The following is a 21287-nucleotide window of genomic DNA, read 5'->3' as shown; positions in this document are numbered from 1 at the left end:
TATATATATATATATATATATATATATATATATATATATATATATATATATATATATATATATATATATATATATATATATATATATATATATATATATATATATATATATATATATATATATATATATATATATATAATCCTTAATGCCAATTTACTTCATCCGTAATACCAACTTACAGAATGTTTAATGCCTACTTATAGTGTACTTAGTGCCAACTAATAGTATGTTTAATGCCTACTTCCTATATACTTAATGTCAACTTATAATATGCTTAATGTCTACTTACATCATTCTTAATGCCTACTTAAATCATCCTTAATGTCTACTTATAGTATCCTTAATGCCTATTTATATCATTCTCAATGCCTACTTACACAATGCTAAATGTCAACTTCCAATATGCCTAATGCCTACGTAAAATATGCTTAATGCCTACTTATATCTTCCTTAATGTCTACTTATAGTATTCTTAATGCCTATTTACATCATTCTTAATGCGTTTTTATAATATGTTTAATGTATCCTTAGAGTATGTCTAATGCCTACGTACAATATGCTTAATGAATACTTAGAGTATGTATGTCTACCTACAATATGCTTAATGCCTACTTACAGTACGCTTAATGACTACTTAGAGTATTCTTAATACCAACTTCATTCATGTCCTTTCTTCTGTTTCCAATTTGACATAACACAACTTCGTGTTCTTGTATTTGGGATTAATAATCTTCTATCAAGCTTGCTTTTTTCTTATAAAATTTTCATTAATGTAACTAAAAAATTACATATTATTCACACAAAAAATTACATACTATCCATACGAAATATATATTATTAAACAAATAAATCTATTAAAAATACCCTAAAAAAGGAAAATATATATTCAACAAATAAATGAATCAAATTTGTTTATGTATGAAAAAAGAAAAATAAAAAAGATGAAAAGATGAAAAAATTAATCAAACTTGTTGATTCAACAAGTAATGGTATGAAAAATGGAGAAATTTTGAGAAAATAAAGCCTAAGAAGGGAAAAATTGAGAAAAAAAAGGTGAAAAAGTTAATAAAGAAAAAATAAAAATGACATAAATATGCATATTTAATGGGGCCATGGGGGAGTTTAATTTTTTAGAACTTATAATTTCAATTATTTAATTAAACTAAATTCTGAATATTTTTTTAAAAACTTAAATGGCCAACCCCTAAAAAATGTTGTTTTTGAGAGACGTTTTTTATGAGAATTTGTTATTAAAAATAGTGATGTAATTTGTACCCTAAAGTAGGAAGTTGGGTGAAATTTAGGAGCCGCATAGCCCATAGGGTTTTGGTTTTGTTCAGGCCTAGGTTTCGCCTCCTCTTCTTCTTCTTCTCCGAGACACACTAACACTACACACACAGAGAAGACGAAGAACTTTTACAAAAATGTCGCAATCACTAGAATTATTACTGATTCAATTCTTGATGCCCGATAATGATGCTAGAAGACAAGCTGAAGATCAAATTAAGAGATTATCCAAAGACCCACAAGTTGTTCCTGCTTTAGTTCATCATCTTCGTACTGCTAAAACTCCCAATGTTCGTCAACTTGCTGCTGTTTTGTTGCGAAAAAAGATTACTGGTCATTGGTCTAAACTTGCTCCTAATGTTAGACAACTTGTTAAACAATCTCTTATTGACAGTATCACCATGGAGCACAGGTTTTTTTTTTTTTTTTTTTTTTTTTTTTGTTTTTTCAATAATTCTTTGTCAATAGTTTTTATCGGCCCGACATGTCTTATATATGAAGATTTGATAATACATTTAAGACTTTAGGTATTATTAGTTATATTGGAATAATTGTTGAAGAAATTAATAGTTGATGGCTGAAAAAAGAGTAGACTTTTGTGTTGATGGTTGATTGTTAATGGGCAGTTGAGTGATTGTTTAAAGCCAATTTAATTTTAATTGTGGTTTTGAGGAACCATCCTTTTGTTGATTGTTCAAGACACTGCCAGTTATTTTGGTGGAGTTTTAAGGGAATTTTATTTGAAACCCAAATTGTCCCAGAAATGATATTTTTATTCAGTTAAAATGATTGATATTTTACAAATTGTTTCCAATTAATTTGAAAATGATGTTTTTGGGTTCAAATTCAATATCAAAAGAAGCTTATAGTTCCATGGTTCTGCAATTGCAGCACTCCGGTGAGACGAGCGAGTGCAAATGTTGTGAGTGTCATTGCAAAGTATGCTGTCCCTGCTGGAGAGTGGCCTGATTTGTTACCATTTCTATTCCAGTGTAGTCAAAGTGCACAAGAGGATCACAAAGAGGTATGGTTTACTGCTGTTGCACTTATTAACAGATTGGTTGTCATTTTGTCACGACTGTCTTCCATTTGTTAACTTGACTTTGATGAACTTTTTTGCTTGCTCAAATAACCTGATTGCTTTTGCTTACTGCCACATTTGTCTCACTTCAATGTTGAATTTGATGGCTCTGAGGTATAGGTCCATTTTTTGGTCCTTGAAGCCATCCTTAGTATGTTGGCTTATTGTGGCCAGACATATTCCTTGGTATATCTTTTTTTCATACTGTGGAAATAGTAGTAAAAAGTAGGTTTCTTATTCTGAGAAGAATTTTAACAGATCTTATATGGCCTCATATCAGAAGCATTAGGTTTATATTCCTTTTTGACCAGTTCTTGGTTTATGTTGGTAACTTGGTATCTAAATGTACATATCATAAGAGTTTTACTAATAAAAGACCAATTGACAGTCCAATATGCACTCTTTGAAAATTTGAAATTTTAACACTAAAAATAACAAGAAATAGTACTAAGAGTTACATTGTTGACCATCAAACAGTCATTGCTTCTCAAATATAAACATATTCAACAATATGTGATTTTGTTTCATTCATTTAATTTAATATTAAGAGGTTGTCTCTATGTATCTTAAGCCTTAAGCTTGTAATTGCGAATATTAATATCAGAAATCTTCAGCAATAATCACAAGTAAATGTGATTTCTTGCATGAGTTGAGTATGAATTTCTTGTTCGAGTTGTGCAAGAAAATTTCTTAGTGTTTGCTGTACCCACATATTTTGCGGCTTGTTGACTTCAGAAAGGATATCATAAGCTAACAGATTGACTTTGGGTTTTCATGCTAGGTTTCGTTGATTCTTTTCAGCTCATTGACTGAAACAATTGGGGATACTTTTCGGCCGCATTTTGCAGACCTTCAAAGTCTTTTGCTTAAATGTTTACATGACGAGACAAGTAGCCGAGTTAGAGTTGCAGCACTCAAGTAATTAGAATCCTTGTTTCACTTCAGTTTTCTTGTTTTGCTTGTGTGGAATAGGTTTCTTGTTGACTGATAATCATAGTGTATATAATATTCTTTGACAGGGCTGTTGGATCTTTTCTAGAGTTTACACATGATGCATCTGAAGTGGTGAGTTTCTATGTTCTTCATGCATTTTAATTTTATTTTTCTTTTCTTTATTGATCAAGAATTCTTCCTAGGGCCTAGGGGGTTTACTTTGTAGTATAAATCAAGTAGGATTGGTGAATTTTTTTTTCTTTTGCAACAAAATCAGAATAGTATCCCATCTTAACGATAAGGCAAAAACTAGGCTTAAGATATTTGCTTCCATATTGAGTCCTCTTTTAGACATCGAAGACATACAATTCTCAGATTTGAACGAAACCTAGACGGGTTCGTGTTTGCGTTGTATATGAATAGGTCAAAAAATCCCTTTATTTAAACCTACCCCGTTTAGTTAATTGGGTTTGATATCACAACATTTATCTGGTCAATCCGATTTTAATCAACTAACTCGTTTAGAATTTTCTAGTTTCTATTTTAGGGTTTTTAACGTTGATTATATCTTAATTTTTAGGCCTCATTTTAAACATTTAGGGCCATATGTTATTTTTTTTCTTTGTTTTCTAATTTTCAACTTTTTGAACGCTAGAAACCAAAAATATGAAATTAAACTAAGCGATTCACTTTTAAATTGTTAGTTTTCAAAATCATCATGTTCACTATGAATTGACTAATTTTTTGTTCATTATAGGACTTATTTCATATGACATTGAAAATCAAAAAAAGTATAAAACATAAAATCACATGACCCTTGTCGTTGGCAACAACTTTTTCAGTACTGAGGTGGGAACCTTTCTCAGTCATTAAAAATAGGATGAGATGAAGAAACAAGAGAAAAAGAAAAGAAAACAAGATAAACAGAGAAAAGGAATAGAAGAGAAGATGAGAAGAAAAGAACAAAAAACTTGCCATTAAGGTTTGGCTATAAGAATAAACAAACAGAAACAACGATCAACCGACATTCCTTCTTTCCATCTTTTCCCTTTATATGAGAAAAAAAGGAATTTTTTTGTGTGTAATAACAACTCGAGAAGGATATGTTATGTAAATAATACAAGCTATAGGCTAGTAAAACGAGTAAGATCGACAATGCAATATTATCATATAACTTTCCGTCTTTCTTATAAGCTTGTTCAAGTTACTTTTAGTAATCTGAATTGTTTTCTCATGCTATGTGATTTAATATAAAATTTCTACTATTGATGAAGGCCTTTGAGATTAGCGACTCCTGAGCTATCAATTAGTGATCCCGCAGATTACTAGAAAAAAATCACAATTGTGTTATTCTCTCAGGAATACATTATCCTTCTGCTGAATTTTAAGTTCTCTCTTATCGTTCTTTTTACTTGTTCTTTGACGTTGATAACCAGAATTCTAGCTTTTGTCTGTCTGAAATTGATCCTTGCTAATAATCGTCTTTAAGTTCAAAAGTTCAAGTTAGTGTTATTGTCCCAATTTCAAATTAAAAAGTGCCTTTTTTTTTTCTGAAACTAACTTTTGTAGGTTAAAAAATCACCAGTTGTTTCTTTAAAAATTTTTTTCAGTTCTATATTTACTGATGAAATTTAGTTTTCTTGCTTAATATAGGTTAGATTCAGAGATTTTATACCTGGAATATTGCATGCTGCAAGACAGTGTCTTGTTGCTGGAGAAGAAGATGTGGCAGTAATTGCCTTTGAAATATTTGATGAGCTGATTGAGTCACCTGCTCCACTTTTGGGAGATTCTGTTAAATCTATAGTTCAGTTTTCTCTTGAGGTTTGCTCTAATCAGAATTTGGATGTGAGCACCCGTCATCAGGTTAGACAATGTGTTCTGGCACATGAAATTTGTAAGATCGATCAATTATAGACTTCATAGTATTTGCTTCATAATGACAACTTTTTCCATGACTTTGTTTCTCAGGCTATTCAAATAATCTCCTGGCTAGCAAAATATAAATATAATTCTCTTAAAAAACACAAGTTGATTATGCCAGTCTTGCATGTCATCTGCCCTTTACTTGCAGAGTCAAGTGACAGGGATGATGATGAGGACCTTGCCCCTGATCGAGCTGCTGCTGAAGTTATTGACACAATGGCTTTGAACCTCCCAAAGCAAGTTTTTCAACCAATATTTGAATTCGCATCTATTAGCTGTCAAAATGTAGATCCTAAATTTCGGGAAGCTGCAGTCACAGCTTTGGGAGTTATATCTGAGGGTTGCTTGGATTTGATGAAAAGTAATTTGAAGCCTGTTCTTCATATAGTTTTGGGGTGTTTACGAGATCCGGAACAGATGGTGAGAGGCGCGTCCTCATTTGCGTTAGGTCAGTTTGCTGAGCACCTGCAGCCTGAGATTATATCACATTATGAGAGTGTGCTGCCTTGCATATTAAACGCTTTGGAGGATGGCTCTAATGATGTGAAGGTAAGGCAGGATATTTTCTCCTATAATTTCAATAATTTATTTATTTTTGTTTATGATTGCTATGGATTTCCTTTGCAGGAAAAGTCATACTATGCTTTAGCTGCGTTTTGTGAGAATATGGGTGAGGAAATCCTTCCTTTTATTGATCCTTTAATGGGGAAGCTTTTAGCTGCTCTTCAAAACAGTCCTCGGAACTTACAAGAGACTTGCATGGTTAGATTACTTAGATATTATATATTTGTTGCACATCTCACTTGGTGTGTTCCTTTTGGCAGATTCATGCATCTTGCTTAGCGTTTTTCACAAGATTGAACATTTTTATTTTATATTTTTTCCCAGTCTGCGATTGGTTCTGTTGCATCTGCTGCAGACGAGGCTTTCTTACCATATGCTGAAAGGGTCCTTGAACTGATGAAAAATTTCATGGTTTTAACAAATGATGAGGACCTCTGTTCACGAGCAAGGGCCACTGAGTTAGTAGGGATAGTAGCAATGTCTGCTGGGAGAGCAAGGATGGAGTCCGTATTGCCACCTTATGTTGAAGCTGCAATTAAGGTTCTATATCTTTTAATGTGTATGGAACTTGGGATGGCTGCCTTTTCTTTAGGTATATTATAATATAAAAATTTCTTGCCATTTTCAGGGTTTTGAGTTGGAATTCAGTGAGCTGCGCGAATATACCCATGGATTCTTCAGCAATGTGGCCGAAATTCTGGATGATGGCTTTGTCAATGTAATTATGATCATTTTCTTTTGTAATTACGCGAACATTTTTTTTTTTTATATTGATATGAATGAATAACTTGTTAATTAAACCGCAGTACCTTTCACATGTTGTGCCGTTGGCATTTTCCTCTTGCAATCTTGATGATGGTTCTGCTGTCGACATTGATGAATCCGATGATGATGAAAATGTTCATGGATTTGGCGGAGTCTCATCAGATGATGAAGCTCATGATGAACCAAGAGTAAGAAATATTAGCATAAGAACAGGAGTGTTAGATGAAAAGGCAGCTGCTACGCAGGCTCTAGGACTCTTTGCTCTTCATACCAGAAGATTTTATGAACCGTATCCTTTTTGTTTCAACCGTGCTTTTTTTTTTTTCTGCTGCATCTTGTTCTTTTGTTTCCTTCACTTGTCATGAGTTTGAAATCCTTGATGTACCTTTAAAGATATTTGGAGGAGACTATAAAAATCTTGGTGCGACATTCTACTTACTTTCATGAGGATGTAAGACTTCAGGCCATCATCGCCTTGAAAAGTGAGTAGCTACATCTGCTGTGCCTTTTTTTACACGGCCTGGCCTCCGTTCTACTTACTTTCTCCTTGTATGTGCTTATGATCTACTTATACTGCTATACATTGACCATTGTATGTTATATTTGCTGGATGCAAAACACTCATTTTAGGCTACTTCTGCCTTTTAAAGTGGACTTTTCAATATAAAAATCTATACCATTTTAGGCTATGTAACTAGGAACAGTAAAATGCTTCATGTCTACTTATATAATTCAACCTTTTCTTAGTTTTTGATGAGTAGTGGAAGGAAATTGAGTGAGATTATACAGTTGCGAATTAAAAGCATGAATCTGTTGGCAATCAAAAAAGAAAGATCAATGAAAAAATTGAAAAACTACAAAAATATAGGTTTGTTTTATGAAGGATTTCTTCAAATGAATTGTTTGTTGTGCTAGTCACTTACTTGTACCACCCTGCTGAAACTTTCTAATTTAATTAGATAGGGAAAAGTTTATTCTGAAATCTGAACATCAAAGTTTATCACCGCTATAAAGATGCTTATGGTTTCATTGTCATTCTACCCAATCTAATGTCCCGCAGCTGATCTTCATGAGAAACAGCTAAGGCTTCTTTGCTTTGTTGCTTCCCGTTCAGTCAAAAATTCAGTAATATTACTAATTTCTTTCGTTTTTTGGTAAATTATTCATCAATTCCTGTTGTATCTGAAAGCATCACTATATTTCCAAGGTTTGCTTGGATCATTTTAGGCCATTGGGGTTCTCTTTTGAGGTTTTATATGGTAAAGGCAGAACATTTTTAAAAATAGTTTAGCACTTCAGCTGGAATTCAGATATGTCATATATCTAAAGATAGGATAATGAGTATATGGTGGCTTGTGGCCATTGTAGTCTTGTTCCTGAATGTTATATGATTTTTACCTTTACCTATTTACACACCATAAACTGTATAGGAAAATATTTATACCTTTAAATATTTGTGCAATGCTCATACAGTCATACTTCATTGTTGTTCATCAAATGACCCTTTGATGTGTGGTCCAAGTGACAGGGTTCTAGACCATTTTATAATCTATTTATATATGAATGATTGTTGTTGGTCCATGATGGTGCATGAGTTTTTAAATTTTTTTTTTGGTTGCTATAGAAATAAGCAAAGCCATTTCATTCCTGGATTGTGGTTTCCCCCTCCTTTTCTTTCTTATTATTTGGACCCTTTTCTACCGCTTTTCTTGCCACATTTGTCCACTTTCCACTTTATATCCGTGGTCAATCCCGATGTGTCTATAGATTGGAGAACGGAGAGACAAACTTTGCTAACTTATTAAAGTAGTGAAAAACAAAAAATTAATGGAAAATTATACTATACATTATTGATTTATTTCTATGTTCCATTCAATTTTCTATATTTTTTATTTTCATCTGCCCTCCTATATTTGCTTCATTTTCTTTTTTTTTTTAAAAAATTACCCCACACTCATACTAATTCTCACTCGCACATTTAATTTTTAATCTCTCGTCAGCATATATATCGTTTCAAATATTTTGTCATGTTTTACCTCAACCCAAACAAATTGAAAAAGCATGATTTTGTACTTGTAGCAAATTCAATACTCCTCCATCCCAACCACTTTGCCCCTTTTACTTTTGGCATAGAGATTAAGCAATTGAGTTAAAATAGTGGGGTATTTAGAAATAAGAGAGAATGCAAAAAGTAAAGTGGTGGTGTCATCCCAAAAATAGAAATGAGGCAAATTCATTGGGACATACTAAAATGAAAAATGGGGCAAATTAAGTGGGACAGAGGAGTATGTATGTAGATGTGTGCATGTGTAGTTTTCCAAGACAAAGAAGGACACTTGACATCCAAACGAGATGTAAAGTCTTTATGTAGCTATGACCTATGTGTTATATTTTGTTTTATGAGTGTATAATTAGTTATGCTTTGGTTGCAGATATAATTATAGCAGCACAAGCAGTCTACCAAGGACAAGTGGTGAGTGTATCATGATTATTTCATATAGCTTCACTTATTCTTTATCCTTATGTGCTGTATCTGATAAAATAGTTACTGGCACCCACAGCTTATCCACTTTCTGATTTTGTAGTGCCATTGTGAGAAACAATTTACTAGAAATTTGATGCATATTTTTCATTGATATCATAGAAGTCTCTTCATATTTTCTGGTAATCTATCTTCATGACACAACATCTAAGAAAATAATTGAACAGTTTACTAGTCAATCTCTTCACACCTAACTGTGTCCCGAGTCCTGATCATCTGGAAAAGGCAAAGACTAATTGTGTTTCCTTCGTCATTGGTTGCAGGACGGTTCAGCAAAAGCAAAAGAAGTTCTTGGTAATTACTATTTATAAGATTGTGTTTTGTGAGCAACATCGGTTTTCTTTTGGCTTTTAATGGCCACCTTTGGGCCCATGTTGACTACAATTTATTCTCCCTTCTATCGACAGATACTGTCATGAACATATTAATTAAAACTATGACCGAGGATGATGACAAGGAAGTTGTAGCTCAAGCTTGTATGGGTATAGCAGACATCATCAAGGATACAGGATATATGCCTATTGAGCCATGTTAGTATTAATCTTCAGATGGAGCTTTTTAATTTCGTCTTCCTCTTTGCCTCATATGCTGAGAATAAGGCTTTCTTGCTGTTATTACACCTGTCCCCCTTCAATGCAAGCTCATCATGTTATGTCTTTATTTTTATTTCAGATATGCCGCAGCTAGTTGATGCCACTCTAATGCTTCTTAATGAGCAGTCTGCATGTCAGCAGATTGAATCAGATAGTGATGATGATGAGGATGACGCTACACATGATGAGGTCTTAATGGATGCAGTTTCTGACCTCCTTCCAGCATTTTCCAAGGCCATGGGTCCTCATTTTGCACCCGTGCTAGCCAAACTATTTAACCCCCTGATGAAATTTGCGGTGGGTATAAATTCAAATGTATAATTTATCATTAACTCATATTTGTGATTTTTTCATCTAACCATTTTGGTTGTGCAGAAAAATTCACGTCCACCACAAGATCGGACCATGGTAGTTGCAACCCTTGCAGAAGTTGCGCAGAACATGGGCTCACCTATAGCAGGCTATGTTGATGTAATATTTTGTTAGATTACCTGATTGAAAGTGATTGCACCTTATTGTTAGGACTACTTGGACTAGATTCCTAAAATTAATCGAAGTGTTACTCCATAAAAGCTGCATGATTTTGTTGATATCATTCTTCAACACTAGGTTTTGAACCTTCTCATAAAATATTGACTCGTGTTCAGGCGGTGATGCCATTGGTCTTAAAAGAATTGGTATCTTCTGATGCAACAAATCGGAGAAATGCTGCGTTTTGCGTTGGTGAGTTCTGCAGAAACGGTGGTGAAGTGGCATTGAAGTATCCTCCCTTTGTTTAAATTTCAGTTTTACAGCCTTATTTCTACAATTGGTTTTTTCTTTTATGTTAGAATATCGTGTTTTCCTTTACATCAGTATTAGATATTATGGAGACATCTTGAAAGGACTTTACCCACGTTTTGGCGAATCTGAACCAGATAATGCCGTGAGGGATAATGCAGCAGGTGCTGTGGCAAGGATGATTATGGTACACCCGGAGGCTATCCCATTAAATCAGGTCAGTACTAAGCTTTATCGAGAGCTTTCTTAAAATGTTGATGATTCGGGATAGTTAACTCATTCTTGTTTCAGGTCCTCCCTGTTTTCCTGAAAGCTCTTCCTTTAAGAGAAGATCATGAGGAGTCTATTGCTGTTTATAGCTGTGTTTGCAATCTTGTTTTATCATCACATCCTCAGGTAATATTCATCTATCGCTGTACTAACTAGCTACTTCATCGGTCTGACTTTTCCTGGCTCGCAAAATCTGAATTTTGTGCTGAAAAATATGTCAGATCTTATCACTTGTTCCAGATTTGGTGAATATTTTCGCTCAAGTGGCATTATCACCTGTTGAGACTAATGAAGTAAAAGCCCTAATCGGAAGGGCCTTTTCGCATCTTATCTCAATGTACGGCAATCAAATGCAAGCCTTGCTGAGTACGCTCTCGCCTGCACTTGCTACTGCTCTTGCTTCATTGGCTCCAAAAACTTGATTCCTATTCGTCATTGCTTGTCTATTTGAAAAACAAGAAAAAAGAAATGGTTTCTATGAATTGTGTGAGTAGTAACTAGTAAGTGATTTGCTTGTGTGCTTGAAGATGAGAATAGCCAATACCCTCGCTCGCAGGTACTTCATATTGTACTTGTTTTATGTAATTTAACCCATTTTGGCTTCTCACGTTGTGCTTGATGTATTAATGATATGCAGGCTACATTTGTTTTGGCTCCGCCTGCTGCTTTTGGTCGGTGAGAAAGTATCGGCTTTTTCGCAATTTGATTTGTACTTGCAGGTTTCAAATTCTTTGGAACTTGGAAGTAAAAGTTTTGTATTCTTTTTATTTTTTATTTTTCAATTTTGATTTTGATTTATACATGTGTATATTTGGGGGTATGAATCTTGTGAAAGAGGAGAATGCTTAATAATCGTTGGTTGCGATTATTAATGTGTGAGGTCTGAGGAGTACATCATATCATAATATATTAATATGTCAGATGTTTGCAATTGTTGGTTTGCAATTTTGATTTTGTTCAATCTTTTGGGCTGCCTTATTCCATAATCAAACTACTAAATACTAATACACTTCTTTTGTCATACAATATTATACCTACTTAATACTCCCTCCTATTCATAGAAAATGGAGCATTTTCTTATTGGGCTAATTCACTGAAAATGTTCCATTTTTATTTGTCATTCTTTTTTATCTTTTTACCCTTACTAAAACAACACAATAACACATAAATATCAATACCCTTTATGGAAAAAGAGAGTTTTTCACCTACTTAAGTGCTTTTTCACCCCATTCTCTATGAATAGGAGGGAGTATCATTTTCATTTTCTTGTTTTATATTCCATTCGCTTTTCCTTTTTCTTATGGTATTCCTATGTTTCTTTTAATTTACTATATTATGCAAATCAAGTTAATACTTTTACGTGTTAATATATGATAACAAATTCATAAGGATGGAGAGCACATGTATTTATGATATTGTTATATACTATTCTTATATATTTCTTTTGTTGAGATGACATATTTAATTCAATATTATTACACGTTGAGATTTAATTTTTTAATACTTACAAATGTACGTCTAATTGTTTGAGATTTTTTAGCTTCTCACAACACGTTTAGTATGTGCCTACAATACTAAGTAATAAAATTAACGGATAGTCTCTTGAGAGACCGTCTCTTTGAGAGACGTATCTCAAGCCCACTCCATTAAAGATTAATGTCTACTTACCGTATTTTCAATACCTATTTACATTATCCTTAATGCTTACTTACAGTATCCTTAATGCCTACTTTCAATATCTTTAATATCTACTTAAATCATTCTTAATGCCTATTTATAATATTTTAAAATATATATAATAGGCTGACTCAATTAGAGATGGTCTCTCAAAAAGGCCGTCTCTCACAAGAATATTTTAAAATATACTACCTTCTATTCAACCTATTAGTCCCATTTAGTTTTTCACACATGTCGAGGCAACATTTTAACATTTAATATCTCTAATTATTTTTAATTAAAAATTATAAAAAATAAATATTAATAATCTTTGTATTGAGACGAATTAAACAAGATTGTAAATGACTATGTTTTAACTTATAGACTAAGAATAAAATACAAATTAAGAGTGATAACTGAATAGTGAAAAAAAATAAATGGATTAATGGGTAGAATAGGAAGGAGTATATAATAGGCCGACACAATTAGAGATGATTAATTATAAGTGATTATTTTTTTATAGTCTTAAAATAATTACTTATAATTTTAAAGTGATCACTTACAATTTTACCAATTATAATTATAAAGTGATTATTTACAGTTTTAAAGTGTTCACATGAAGAAATATATAAAGAAATATACTGATTGTAAAGTGTTCACATGAAGAAATATATAAAGAAATATACTGATTGTATGGATACGTTTATTAAAAAAAAAATGATAATGAAGTCAATTCAACGCAAATCCAGAGTTGTACCTCAAAATTGGGCCCTAAGATGCATGTAGCTAAATCCAAATTCCTAAATCTGTTGGTTAATTAACTACTACTTACACTTTCATTTAATAGAAGCATATCAAAATCAATAAATCATTTAACCTATAATAATTAGCAAGTCAACCCCATGACCGGTATTAACATTAACCCGGCCTACCACTATACCTGGATCAGTGGATCCTGCTATTATACCATTACCATCTCTGCTTAGTAACTACAAAGGATAACATACCAATCACAATCAAGCTAAGATAAGCTAATACGACAATTAGGTTTAAATTATACAAGAAGTTATTATTACTACAAGTTATTATTATTATTATTATTATTTTATAAACTTCGTAATTATTTTGAATTCAATAAAAGATACTCCTTTCAATTCAATTTAGTTGTCCCATTTGGCTTGGGCACAAATATTAAGAAAGTGAGCGAACCACCTAAAATAGTAGACTCATGTGTAATATTGAGTTTTTTTAATATTAAGAATTGAGGGGATCACGTAAAATAGTAGACCCATGTGCAATGTTGGGTATTTTTAATATTAAGAAAATGAAGAGACCACTTATAAATATAGGTTTTAAAATAGAAATGGGACAAGTAGGGTGAACTTACCCAACAAAAAAATGAGACAAACAAAAAGAATTGAAGAGTATTTCTTAGAAAATATTATAAATGATATTTTTATCAATTTATTATTTAAACTTATATACTTGTTGCATTAGTTTGAACACCATTATTATTATTATTATTATTATTATTATTATTATTATTATTATTATTATTATTATTATTATAATTTATATTATAATATCATAATCCGAGTTTGATTAATGATCATTGATGTTTTGTAAGATAGAATTGCTTAATTAATGTGATATTTTTTGTTGTTTAATTGAATTATTTTTCCCTTTTAGCTTCTTTTTGTGCAAAATAATTAGCATATATAATTGAAGGAATACTTTGGCTGGCTCCTACATGCATTATATTTTGAAAGAAATATCATTAGTTTATATATTGTCATAATAATAATAATAATAATAATAATAATAATAATAATAATAATAATAATAATGTTATATAGAAGTAATTTAAAAGGTTTTTGTCCCTAGAATGATTCTTACTTACCATGTTCTACGTAGCTTGTTGTCTGTTAGGTTGGTAATTGCTAACATGCTCCACTCCTATCATAAATAACTTTCGAAACTAATAATTAATACTCAATTTCTGTTTGAAACAATGAATTTACTTTCATAAATTATCATAGATTATTTAAGAACCAAGTAAGTTTTATCATTATATTGATCTAATATTATTTATCAAAACTTTACATCTTATAAATCAAAAAAACCTAATTTACATGTAAATCAAAATTACTTTTTCTTAATTCCCTCATTCTTCATTTAATCATATCTGAGCGTATTACACTTTGGCTCATGCATCTCACTTGAAAAACATTAGTCTTGACTATAAATACTTAACTTGAAAGAAGACGTCTGTAAATAATATTCAAACTCGTAAATTGTGAACCTTTTGCTACATTTATTTTCAATATAATATAAAAAATTAAACCATTAAAAGTTTGAGTGCATACTTCTATAATATATTCTATTGACAACAAGTTATTATATTTATATAGAAGTCCGAATTCTCGAAGAGTTATGAATTTTGTGATAATGACGGTTAGAATATTAGTTTTATTTTTAATTTTTCTATTTTATGGTAAGGATATTTTAATATATATAAGAGGAATTGATCGTTTTATAAGTAATGAAAATCGAATTCTAATTATAAATATGTAAAGAAATGCCTTTAACTATCAAACCAATCCATAATTGGTACTAGTAACTTCCGATATAGGAGTAGCAATTTTGCCTAAAAAGCACCAGTACGGCAGTACTCAAACCATTTAAAACAAGTTTTGTTTTTTTTTCCAAAAAAAAATAAATTAAAATAAAATCTCGAAAAAATGTTAAAAATGTTTTAAAAAAATTTATGATTTTTTTTATTATTTAGAATTTTTTATGTAAATTTCAAAATTATTCTCGAATTTTAGATTAATTTTTAGTTTACTTTTTTGATGAATTACCTACTATAGCAGGTCATTGGGTTACCCAAGTTTACTTTAGGCAAACATCCCTTAAAGTTGGGATTATTCATGATTAATCAATATGTGAGATTATTGTAGGAAAATCATAAATAGGTTGGATTATTCTAAATAAAATTTTCTTATATTACAAGTTTATAACTATAAGGGATAAGTTCTTAGGAGTGAGACTTGGTGGCTTATAATTAGAAACATTATTAAAGTATGTATTACCGAAAGAGTTATCAATTTTATTTATGTGCGTTGGGGGTTAATACTCAACATCCTTCTTTGACATTTAAGTATGTATGCAGTATAAATTAGTTAAGTTCTATGCATTAGTGAATTTTATGCTGATATTTTTCATATTAATTTATTTCGGTTATTCACTCTGATTCAAAATAATTGACAATTATTAAGTTCTAAAAAAATCTTGTGATTGATTATTATATTAATATGTGTTACGTGGATCCAATGACTAGACAAGCCAAGCCATCACATGTATAAAAGAGTAGTGTGTTGCATACCATTAATATAATCCTAATACTTAAAATGTAAATACAAACAAGTGAGCTTTCATATATCCCAACTTACCTAATTCCATGTAATTGCAAATTTAAACGTTAAAAGTTTTCCAAAACTTTGCAAAACAATAATAAATACAGTAAGCCATTGAGGCTCTTGCAGTTGTTACTATATATATATATATTTCCTTATCAAATCTTAATGACATAACATACAAAGGGTAAGATAGGGATGACGAGAGCGAGGGGCCAAAGGCATGAGGTGTTTTGTGTACCAATAATATGTTGATGTTGTACCTAATAACACTAATATTTGTTTCACTGAAAGCCATGTCTCTCCTAGTCATATGCCAACATATAGTATATATTTGTATCTAATTAAGTACTTATTTAATTGTTGTTTAGAGCTACGGAAGAAAACGTACTAATTAATAGGGTATATAAAATATAACTTGGAGCTTTGATTATGAATTTAGTTGAGTTTGTTTTTTGACTTTTTATTAAAATTATAGGTTTCAAGTTTAAATTTCATCCACGCCTCATTTAACATCAGGTACATAGAGGTTTTTGGAGGTCTTTGATCTCATTCCTCCTACCTTCTCTTTGGAGAGGATACGAGTATGATTTGTTTGTTGCTGGCTTGCCACTCTCCCGACCCTGACACTAAGTTGGAACTAAATATGATGGTTTGATATGGTACATATGATTAGGAGGTTTATGCTATATTTAGACTTCTTGTTCATAAGAAACAGACACATTTAGTATGCTAGTATGATGTGGCCTGAACACTCACGTCTGCATGTTTAATAAACCAACTTGACTGCCTTTCTTTTATTATATATAACTTTTTTTAATTGTTAGTGAGGTTTTTTGAGCCATGGTATAGACAGGTCCGAATTTAAATTCTCCTTACAATAAACTCTAATTTAAAAGAATTTAAAATGTAATAGACATATAATCTTAAGCTCTAACCAATCAACTTATAACCTCTTGATTTACTTTAACACATATAAAATATCTCTTTATTCACTCACCTAAACAAAAAACACTCAAAGTTGAACAAACACTCAAATAATACGCTCATTCTAATATAAGCCACTCAAATCTAAGGGCCTTGCTCACATGGGGAGGCCACAATGCAACAAAAAGACCTAAATTATATAATTCAATGAATGTGCCTACCAAATGTCTTACCATGTGTATTTGCTTTCCTCCAAAGGAGGCACCCTCACATGTATGGCAAATTGTCTTGTATATTCAATACAAGTTTGAAAAAATTAATCTGGCTATTGCGTATGGTTTTTGTGTTAATTCATTTTAGTTCACCAATTGTAGAGCCACCTACGTTTTTGCATGGACATTCTTTATGTTGTTGCCTGTGGTCACCTGCCACGTGGCATCATATCGATGACATTGGATCTTGAAAATTGACATGATCCTATGTTAAAAGTATACATGTTATTAAATTATATTATTATACTTCTTATAATAGCCAATATTTACATTCTGTGTTATATCATAGTCAATAATTACATTTCATGTGGCGAACCTCTAAGAAAATGTCATTTGAAAATCTCAATTATTTTATTAAGTTATAATAATATATGAATTGTAAATTTGCTAATTGGCAAATTGCTATTTTTTGAGTTTGCTTTTGATACTTTGTTCATTATAATTGATAAATTGGCATAAATATAATTCTTAGTTTACATGTACGACTTGTGAATGAGACCATATTTATATTATTAATAATTAATAATATTTTTGATTCTAAGAATTGCAACTTGCCAAATTTAAGATTGTTGTAGATGCCTAAATTAAGACTTTTAACTAGCTAGCAAGTATAGTATTTTCATCATCATCATGATCATCCTACCCAGTGTATTCCACTCATAGAAAAACTATGGACAGGGTCTGAGGAGAGAAGGACAGCGACAACTCATACCCATAAAGGAGAGTGCGACCAAAAGAATCCCCCAGGCTCGAGAAAGATAATAAGACGTAGCTACCTGGAAAAGATAAATTAAATGCATATAACTAAAATAAATAAATAGAACCACTACAAAAGAAAACAAAATAGAATACGAAACTAATAATAAAAGAAACGAGAGAAGCAAGATGGCAAGAACACCCAAAGGTAACCTAAGAGGACATCAGTAGTCTAAAACATGGATATGTCGCTTCCAACTACCCCTATCAATAGTCAGGCCTTCAAAGAGGTTTAACTCATGTAAGTCAACTTTTATTTGCTCATCTCAAGTTCTCTTGGGTCTTCCTCGACCCATCTTACCCTCTACTATAATGCTTTCTACCCTCCTCACCGGGGCGGTGAAAGTCTTTCTCTGCACATGTCCAAACCACCTCAATCTATTTTCGCGCATTTTTCGAGAAATAGGGGCTACATTTAGTTTGTCCCTAAACTCTTGGTTCCTAATTCGATCCATCAATGTGTGTCTACACATCCACCTCAGCATATGTATTTCTGTGACTTCCATCTTATGTTCAAAAATCTTCTTTATAGGACAACATTCGGTCCCATATAGCAGAGCAGATCTGATTGCCGCCTGGTAGAATTTTCCTTTTAACTTGCTTGAGAATTTTCTATCACATAGCACCGCGGTGGCTGCTCGCCACTTGAGCCAACCCGCTTGTATACGATGACTTACATCGCCGTCAATCTCCCCATCCCTTTGAATGATCGATCCTAAATACTTGTATTTGGTCGTACTTTTAACAACCGCTTCATCAATGGACACCTCTGGTTCACCTACCGGTGCTGTCCCACTAAAGTTACAACGCAAATACTCGGTCTTTGTACGACTAATGCGCAACCCTTTACCTTCTAAAGCTCCCCTCCACTCATCCAATTTGTTACTAATCTCCTCTCTAGTTTCTGCTACCAGCACTATGTCATCAGTGAATAGCATGCACCACGGTACCATCTCCCAAATAGATTTAGAAATCTCTTCCATAATGACAGTAAAAATGAAAGGGCTTAGAGCCGATCCTTGATGTAGTCCAATTTTAACCGGAAAAGACTCTTTTATCCCCATCAGTGTTTGGATGTTAGTCGAAACTCCGTCATACATATCCCGTATAGCCTCAATGTACACTGGGGAAATACCTCTAGCCTTGAGGCTATCCCATATGACACGTCGTGGTATGCTATCATATGCATTCTCTAGGTCAGTGAATACCATATGCAGATCATTCTTTCGCACCCTATATTTCTCCATCAGTCTCCTCAAAACATGAATTGCCTCAATGGTTGACCTTCCTGGCATAAAATCGAATTCGTTCTCTCTAATCACTGTTTCCTGTCTAATTCTCCTCTCTATTACTCTTTTCCACAATTTCATTGTGTGGCTTAGAAGTTTGATACCTCTATAGTTCCCGCATACTTGTGCATCGCTTTTGTTTTTAAACAGAGGTATTAGTGTGCTATTCCTCCATTCTTCTGGCATCTTATGTGTCCTTAGAATAATATTAAAGAGGTTAGTCAGCCAACTAATGCCCTCTTCTCCTAAACCCCTCCACACCTCAATCGGAATGTTATCTGGCCTGACTGCCTTTGTTCTCCCCATCTTTTTGAGAGTTTCTCTTACTTCTCCTGTGGTAATATCACTCGTTGACTCATATCCCCTTGGTCTTTGGACGTCAGAAATTTGATTTTCCGCCTCCTTTGCCCCCCTAAAGTCATTGAGTAGCTGAGAGAAATAATGTAGCCATCTGGTTTTGTTGTCCTCTTGTTTCAGGAGAAATCGTCCTCCCTCATCCTTGATGCATTTCACTGCCTCTAAGTCTTGCCGCTGCCTGGACCTAGTCCTTGCCAACTTAAAAATCTGTTTCTCCCCCTCTTTGGTGTCAAGATTCCGATACAAGTCCTCATAACCCCGATTTTTTTTTGCCTCCGTTACCGCTTTCTTTGCCACCCATTTTGCTTCTTTATAGCTCACTCTCTTTTTTATCATATCCTCATCTTCCGTGCATGCCATTAGATCCTTAAATCTCTTATTTTTATCCTTTATCTTCTTTTCCACCTCATCGTTCCAGCACCACGACTTTATGAACACTTTTGGTTTACCCGACGACACCCCAAGGTCTCTTTTTCCACTGTTCTAATGGTTTTTGCCACGTTCACCCACATTTCATTCGCATCCTCTGACTGACTTGAGAAGCCCAATAAACTTATCTTGCTTGACAGGGTGACCATATCCCCTTTGAGTCTCCCCCACATGATCTTTCCCCTGGACTCGATGTAACAACCGAATTTCCTCCCGTCCTTTACGGTTTTGGTTTCTTTAAGGGGTCGGAAATTCAGGGGTGTTACAGGCGACCTTCTTCTCTATGATTTTCTTCCTCATCTTGAAAACCAGTACTAAAAGCCTGTGATGGGTGGGCATCTTTGTACCCAACACCACCTTACAATCCAAGCATGAGGGTCGATCTCCCTTGCGCACTAAGAAATAATCAACTTGGGTTGCATCCCCGCCGCTCTTATATGTGATCAAATGCTCCTCTTTCTTTCTAAAGATCGAGTTTGCTATAACCAATTCTTTTGCTAGCACAAACTCCAACAAATTCTCCCCATTCTCATTCCTTGCCCCCAAATCAAACCCTTCATGTATCGAGTTATAGTTGCCTGCATCTCTGCCTATATGTCTATTAAAGTCTCCTCCTAAGAAAACTTTCTCATCTTCCGGGATAGTTCTCATGAGCTCTCCTAAGTTACCCCAGAACTTGTACTTCACCTGCTCATCGAGCCCAACTTGAGGCCCGTATGCACTGACAATGGATATGATTTCTTCCCCCACTAATATCCTAACTAGCATAATCCTGTCATTACACCTCCTTACTTCAACCAATTGCTTTAGAATATTGTTAGACACTAGGATGCCAACCACGTTATGTCTGCCGTCCAATCCTACATACCACAGCTTATAACCCTTTATAACCTTTGCTTTTTGCCCCTTCCACCTAGTCTCTTGAACACACGCTGCGTGAATCCTGTATTTAGAGAGCTTATTGGCCAACTCTAACGACATGGCTTCTAGGGTACCTATATTCCTAGACCCCACTCTTAGTTCTAGCTCCTACTTACGTTGCCCCCCAACCCCCTCCTTGGACTTGACCTCAGGTGACCATAATTGCTTCCTATCTCTATATTCAGCTAATACGGACTAAGGTAAAAGGTTACAATCAGATCACTAACAGAGATCAACGCAAAAAACAAAAAGAAACAAAACACAAAAAACACAAAAAACAAAGATACAGATACAACATTTACAGGATGAAAATGATAAAGTACAATAGGTAAAAAAAAACTAGGAAATAACAGATCAGAGGAAAAGAAAACACGAAAACAGGAGGGCAAACTATTTACGAATCCAAAAAAATTAGATAAAATAATATATTTATTGAAGCGTTATTGCTCACATGTGAGCCATCTCACATAAAGAAAGAGAAAAACATTACCTCTTTATAAGCTTGATCGTGTAACTCTTTATA

At 33.1% G+C, this 21287-nt stretch overlaps 2 protein-coding genes across 3 annotated transcripts; one reads left to right on the top strand and one right to left on the bottom strand.

Moving 5' to 3' along the window:
• Positions 1–1208: 1208 nt before the first annotated feature.
• On the top strand, positions 1209–11672 carry LOC130807617 (uncharacterized). Of its 2 annotated transcripts, none has more exons than XM_057672888.1 (21): positions 1209–1699; positions 2179–2311; positions 3150–3286; positions 3388–3433; positions 4955–5167; positions 5273–5776; positions 5855–5989; positions 6116–6331; positions 6420–6509; positions 6598–6845; positions 6950–7038; positions 8989–9029; positions 9362–9392; positions 9506–9628; positions 9771–9988; positions 10067–10162; positions 10339–10451; positions 10553–10688; positions 10763–10867; positions 10963–11297; positions 11379–11672. In XM_057672888.1, the coding sequence occupies exons 1-20, from the start codon at positions 1425–1427 to the stop codon at positions 11161–11163; spliced, it is 3150 nt and encodes a 1049-aa protein (XP_057528871.1). In that variant the 5' UTR covers positions 1209–1424; the 3' UTR covers positions 11164–11297; positions 11379–11672. The 2 variants fall into 2 exon arrangements, with proteins under 2 accessions (XP_057528871.1, XP_057528872.1); XM_057672889.1 differs by having other exon boundaries at positions 1250–1699; positions 10982–11297.
• An 8255-nt stretch (positions 11673–19927) lies between these two features.
• Positions 19928–20824, bottom strand: LOC130808607 (uncharacterized). The gene is made up of 2 exons (XM_057674058.1): positions 20153–20824; positions 19928–20026 (listed from the first exon to the last, which is right to left on the bottom strand). Exons 1-2 carry the CDS (start codon positions 20822–20824, stop codon positions 19928–19930), a joined length of 771 nt encoding a protein of 256 aa, XP_057530041.1.
• Between the last annotated feature and the right edge of the window lie 463 nt (positions 20825–21287).

This window comes from Amaranthus tricolor, chromosome 3 (genome assembly GCF_026212465.1).
Source record: "Amaranthus tricolor cultivar Red isolate AtriRed21 chromosome 3, ASM2621246v1, whole genome shotgun sequence".
Lineage (NCBI taxonomy): Eukaryota > Viridiplantae > Streptophyta > Magnoliopsida > Caryophyllales > Amaranthaceae > Amaranthus > Amaranthus tricolor.
The sequence above is the reverse complement of the archived record's forward strand: the minus strand, read 5'-3'. Positions and strand labels throughout refer to the sequence as shown.

Excerpts from the sequence above, each read along its gene's own strand:
- LOC130807617 (XM_057672888.1), top strand. The coding sequence starts at position 1,425 with ATGTCGCAATCACTAGAATTATTACTGATTCAATTCTTGATGCCCGAT. Across the intron at positions 3,287-3,387 it reads GTTAGAGTTGCAGCACTCAA|GGCTGTTGGATCTTTTCTAG; the intron begins GTAATTAGAATC and ends ATTCTTTGACAG. Across the intron at positions 9,629-9,770 it reads ATATATGCCTATTGAGCCAT|ATATGCCGCAGCTAGTTGAT; the intron begins GTTAGTATTAAT and ends TTTTTATTTCAG.
- LOC130808607 (XM_057674058.1), bottom strand. The coding sequence starts at position 20,824 with ATGTCGTTAGAGTTGGCCAATAAGCTCTCTAAATACAGGATTCACGCA. Across the intron at positions 20,027-20,152 it reads ATCACAGGCTTTTAGTACTG|GGGAAAGATCATGTGGGGGA; the intron begins GTTTTCAAGATG and ends CATCGAGTCCAG.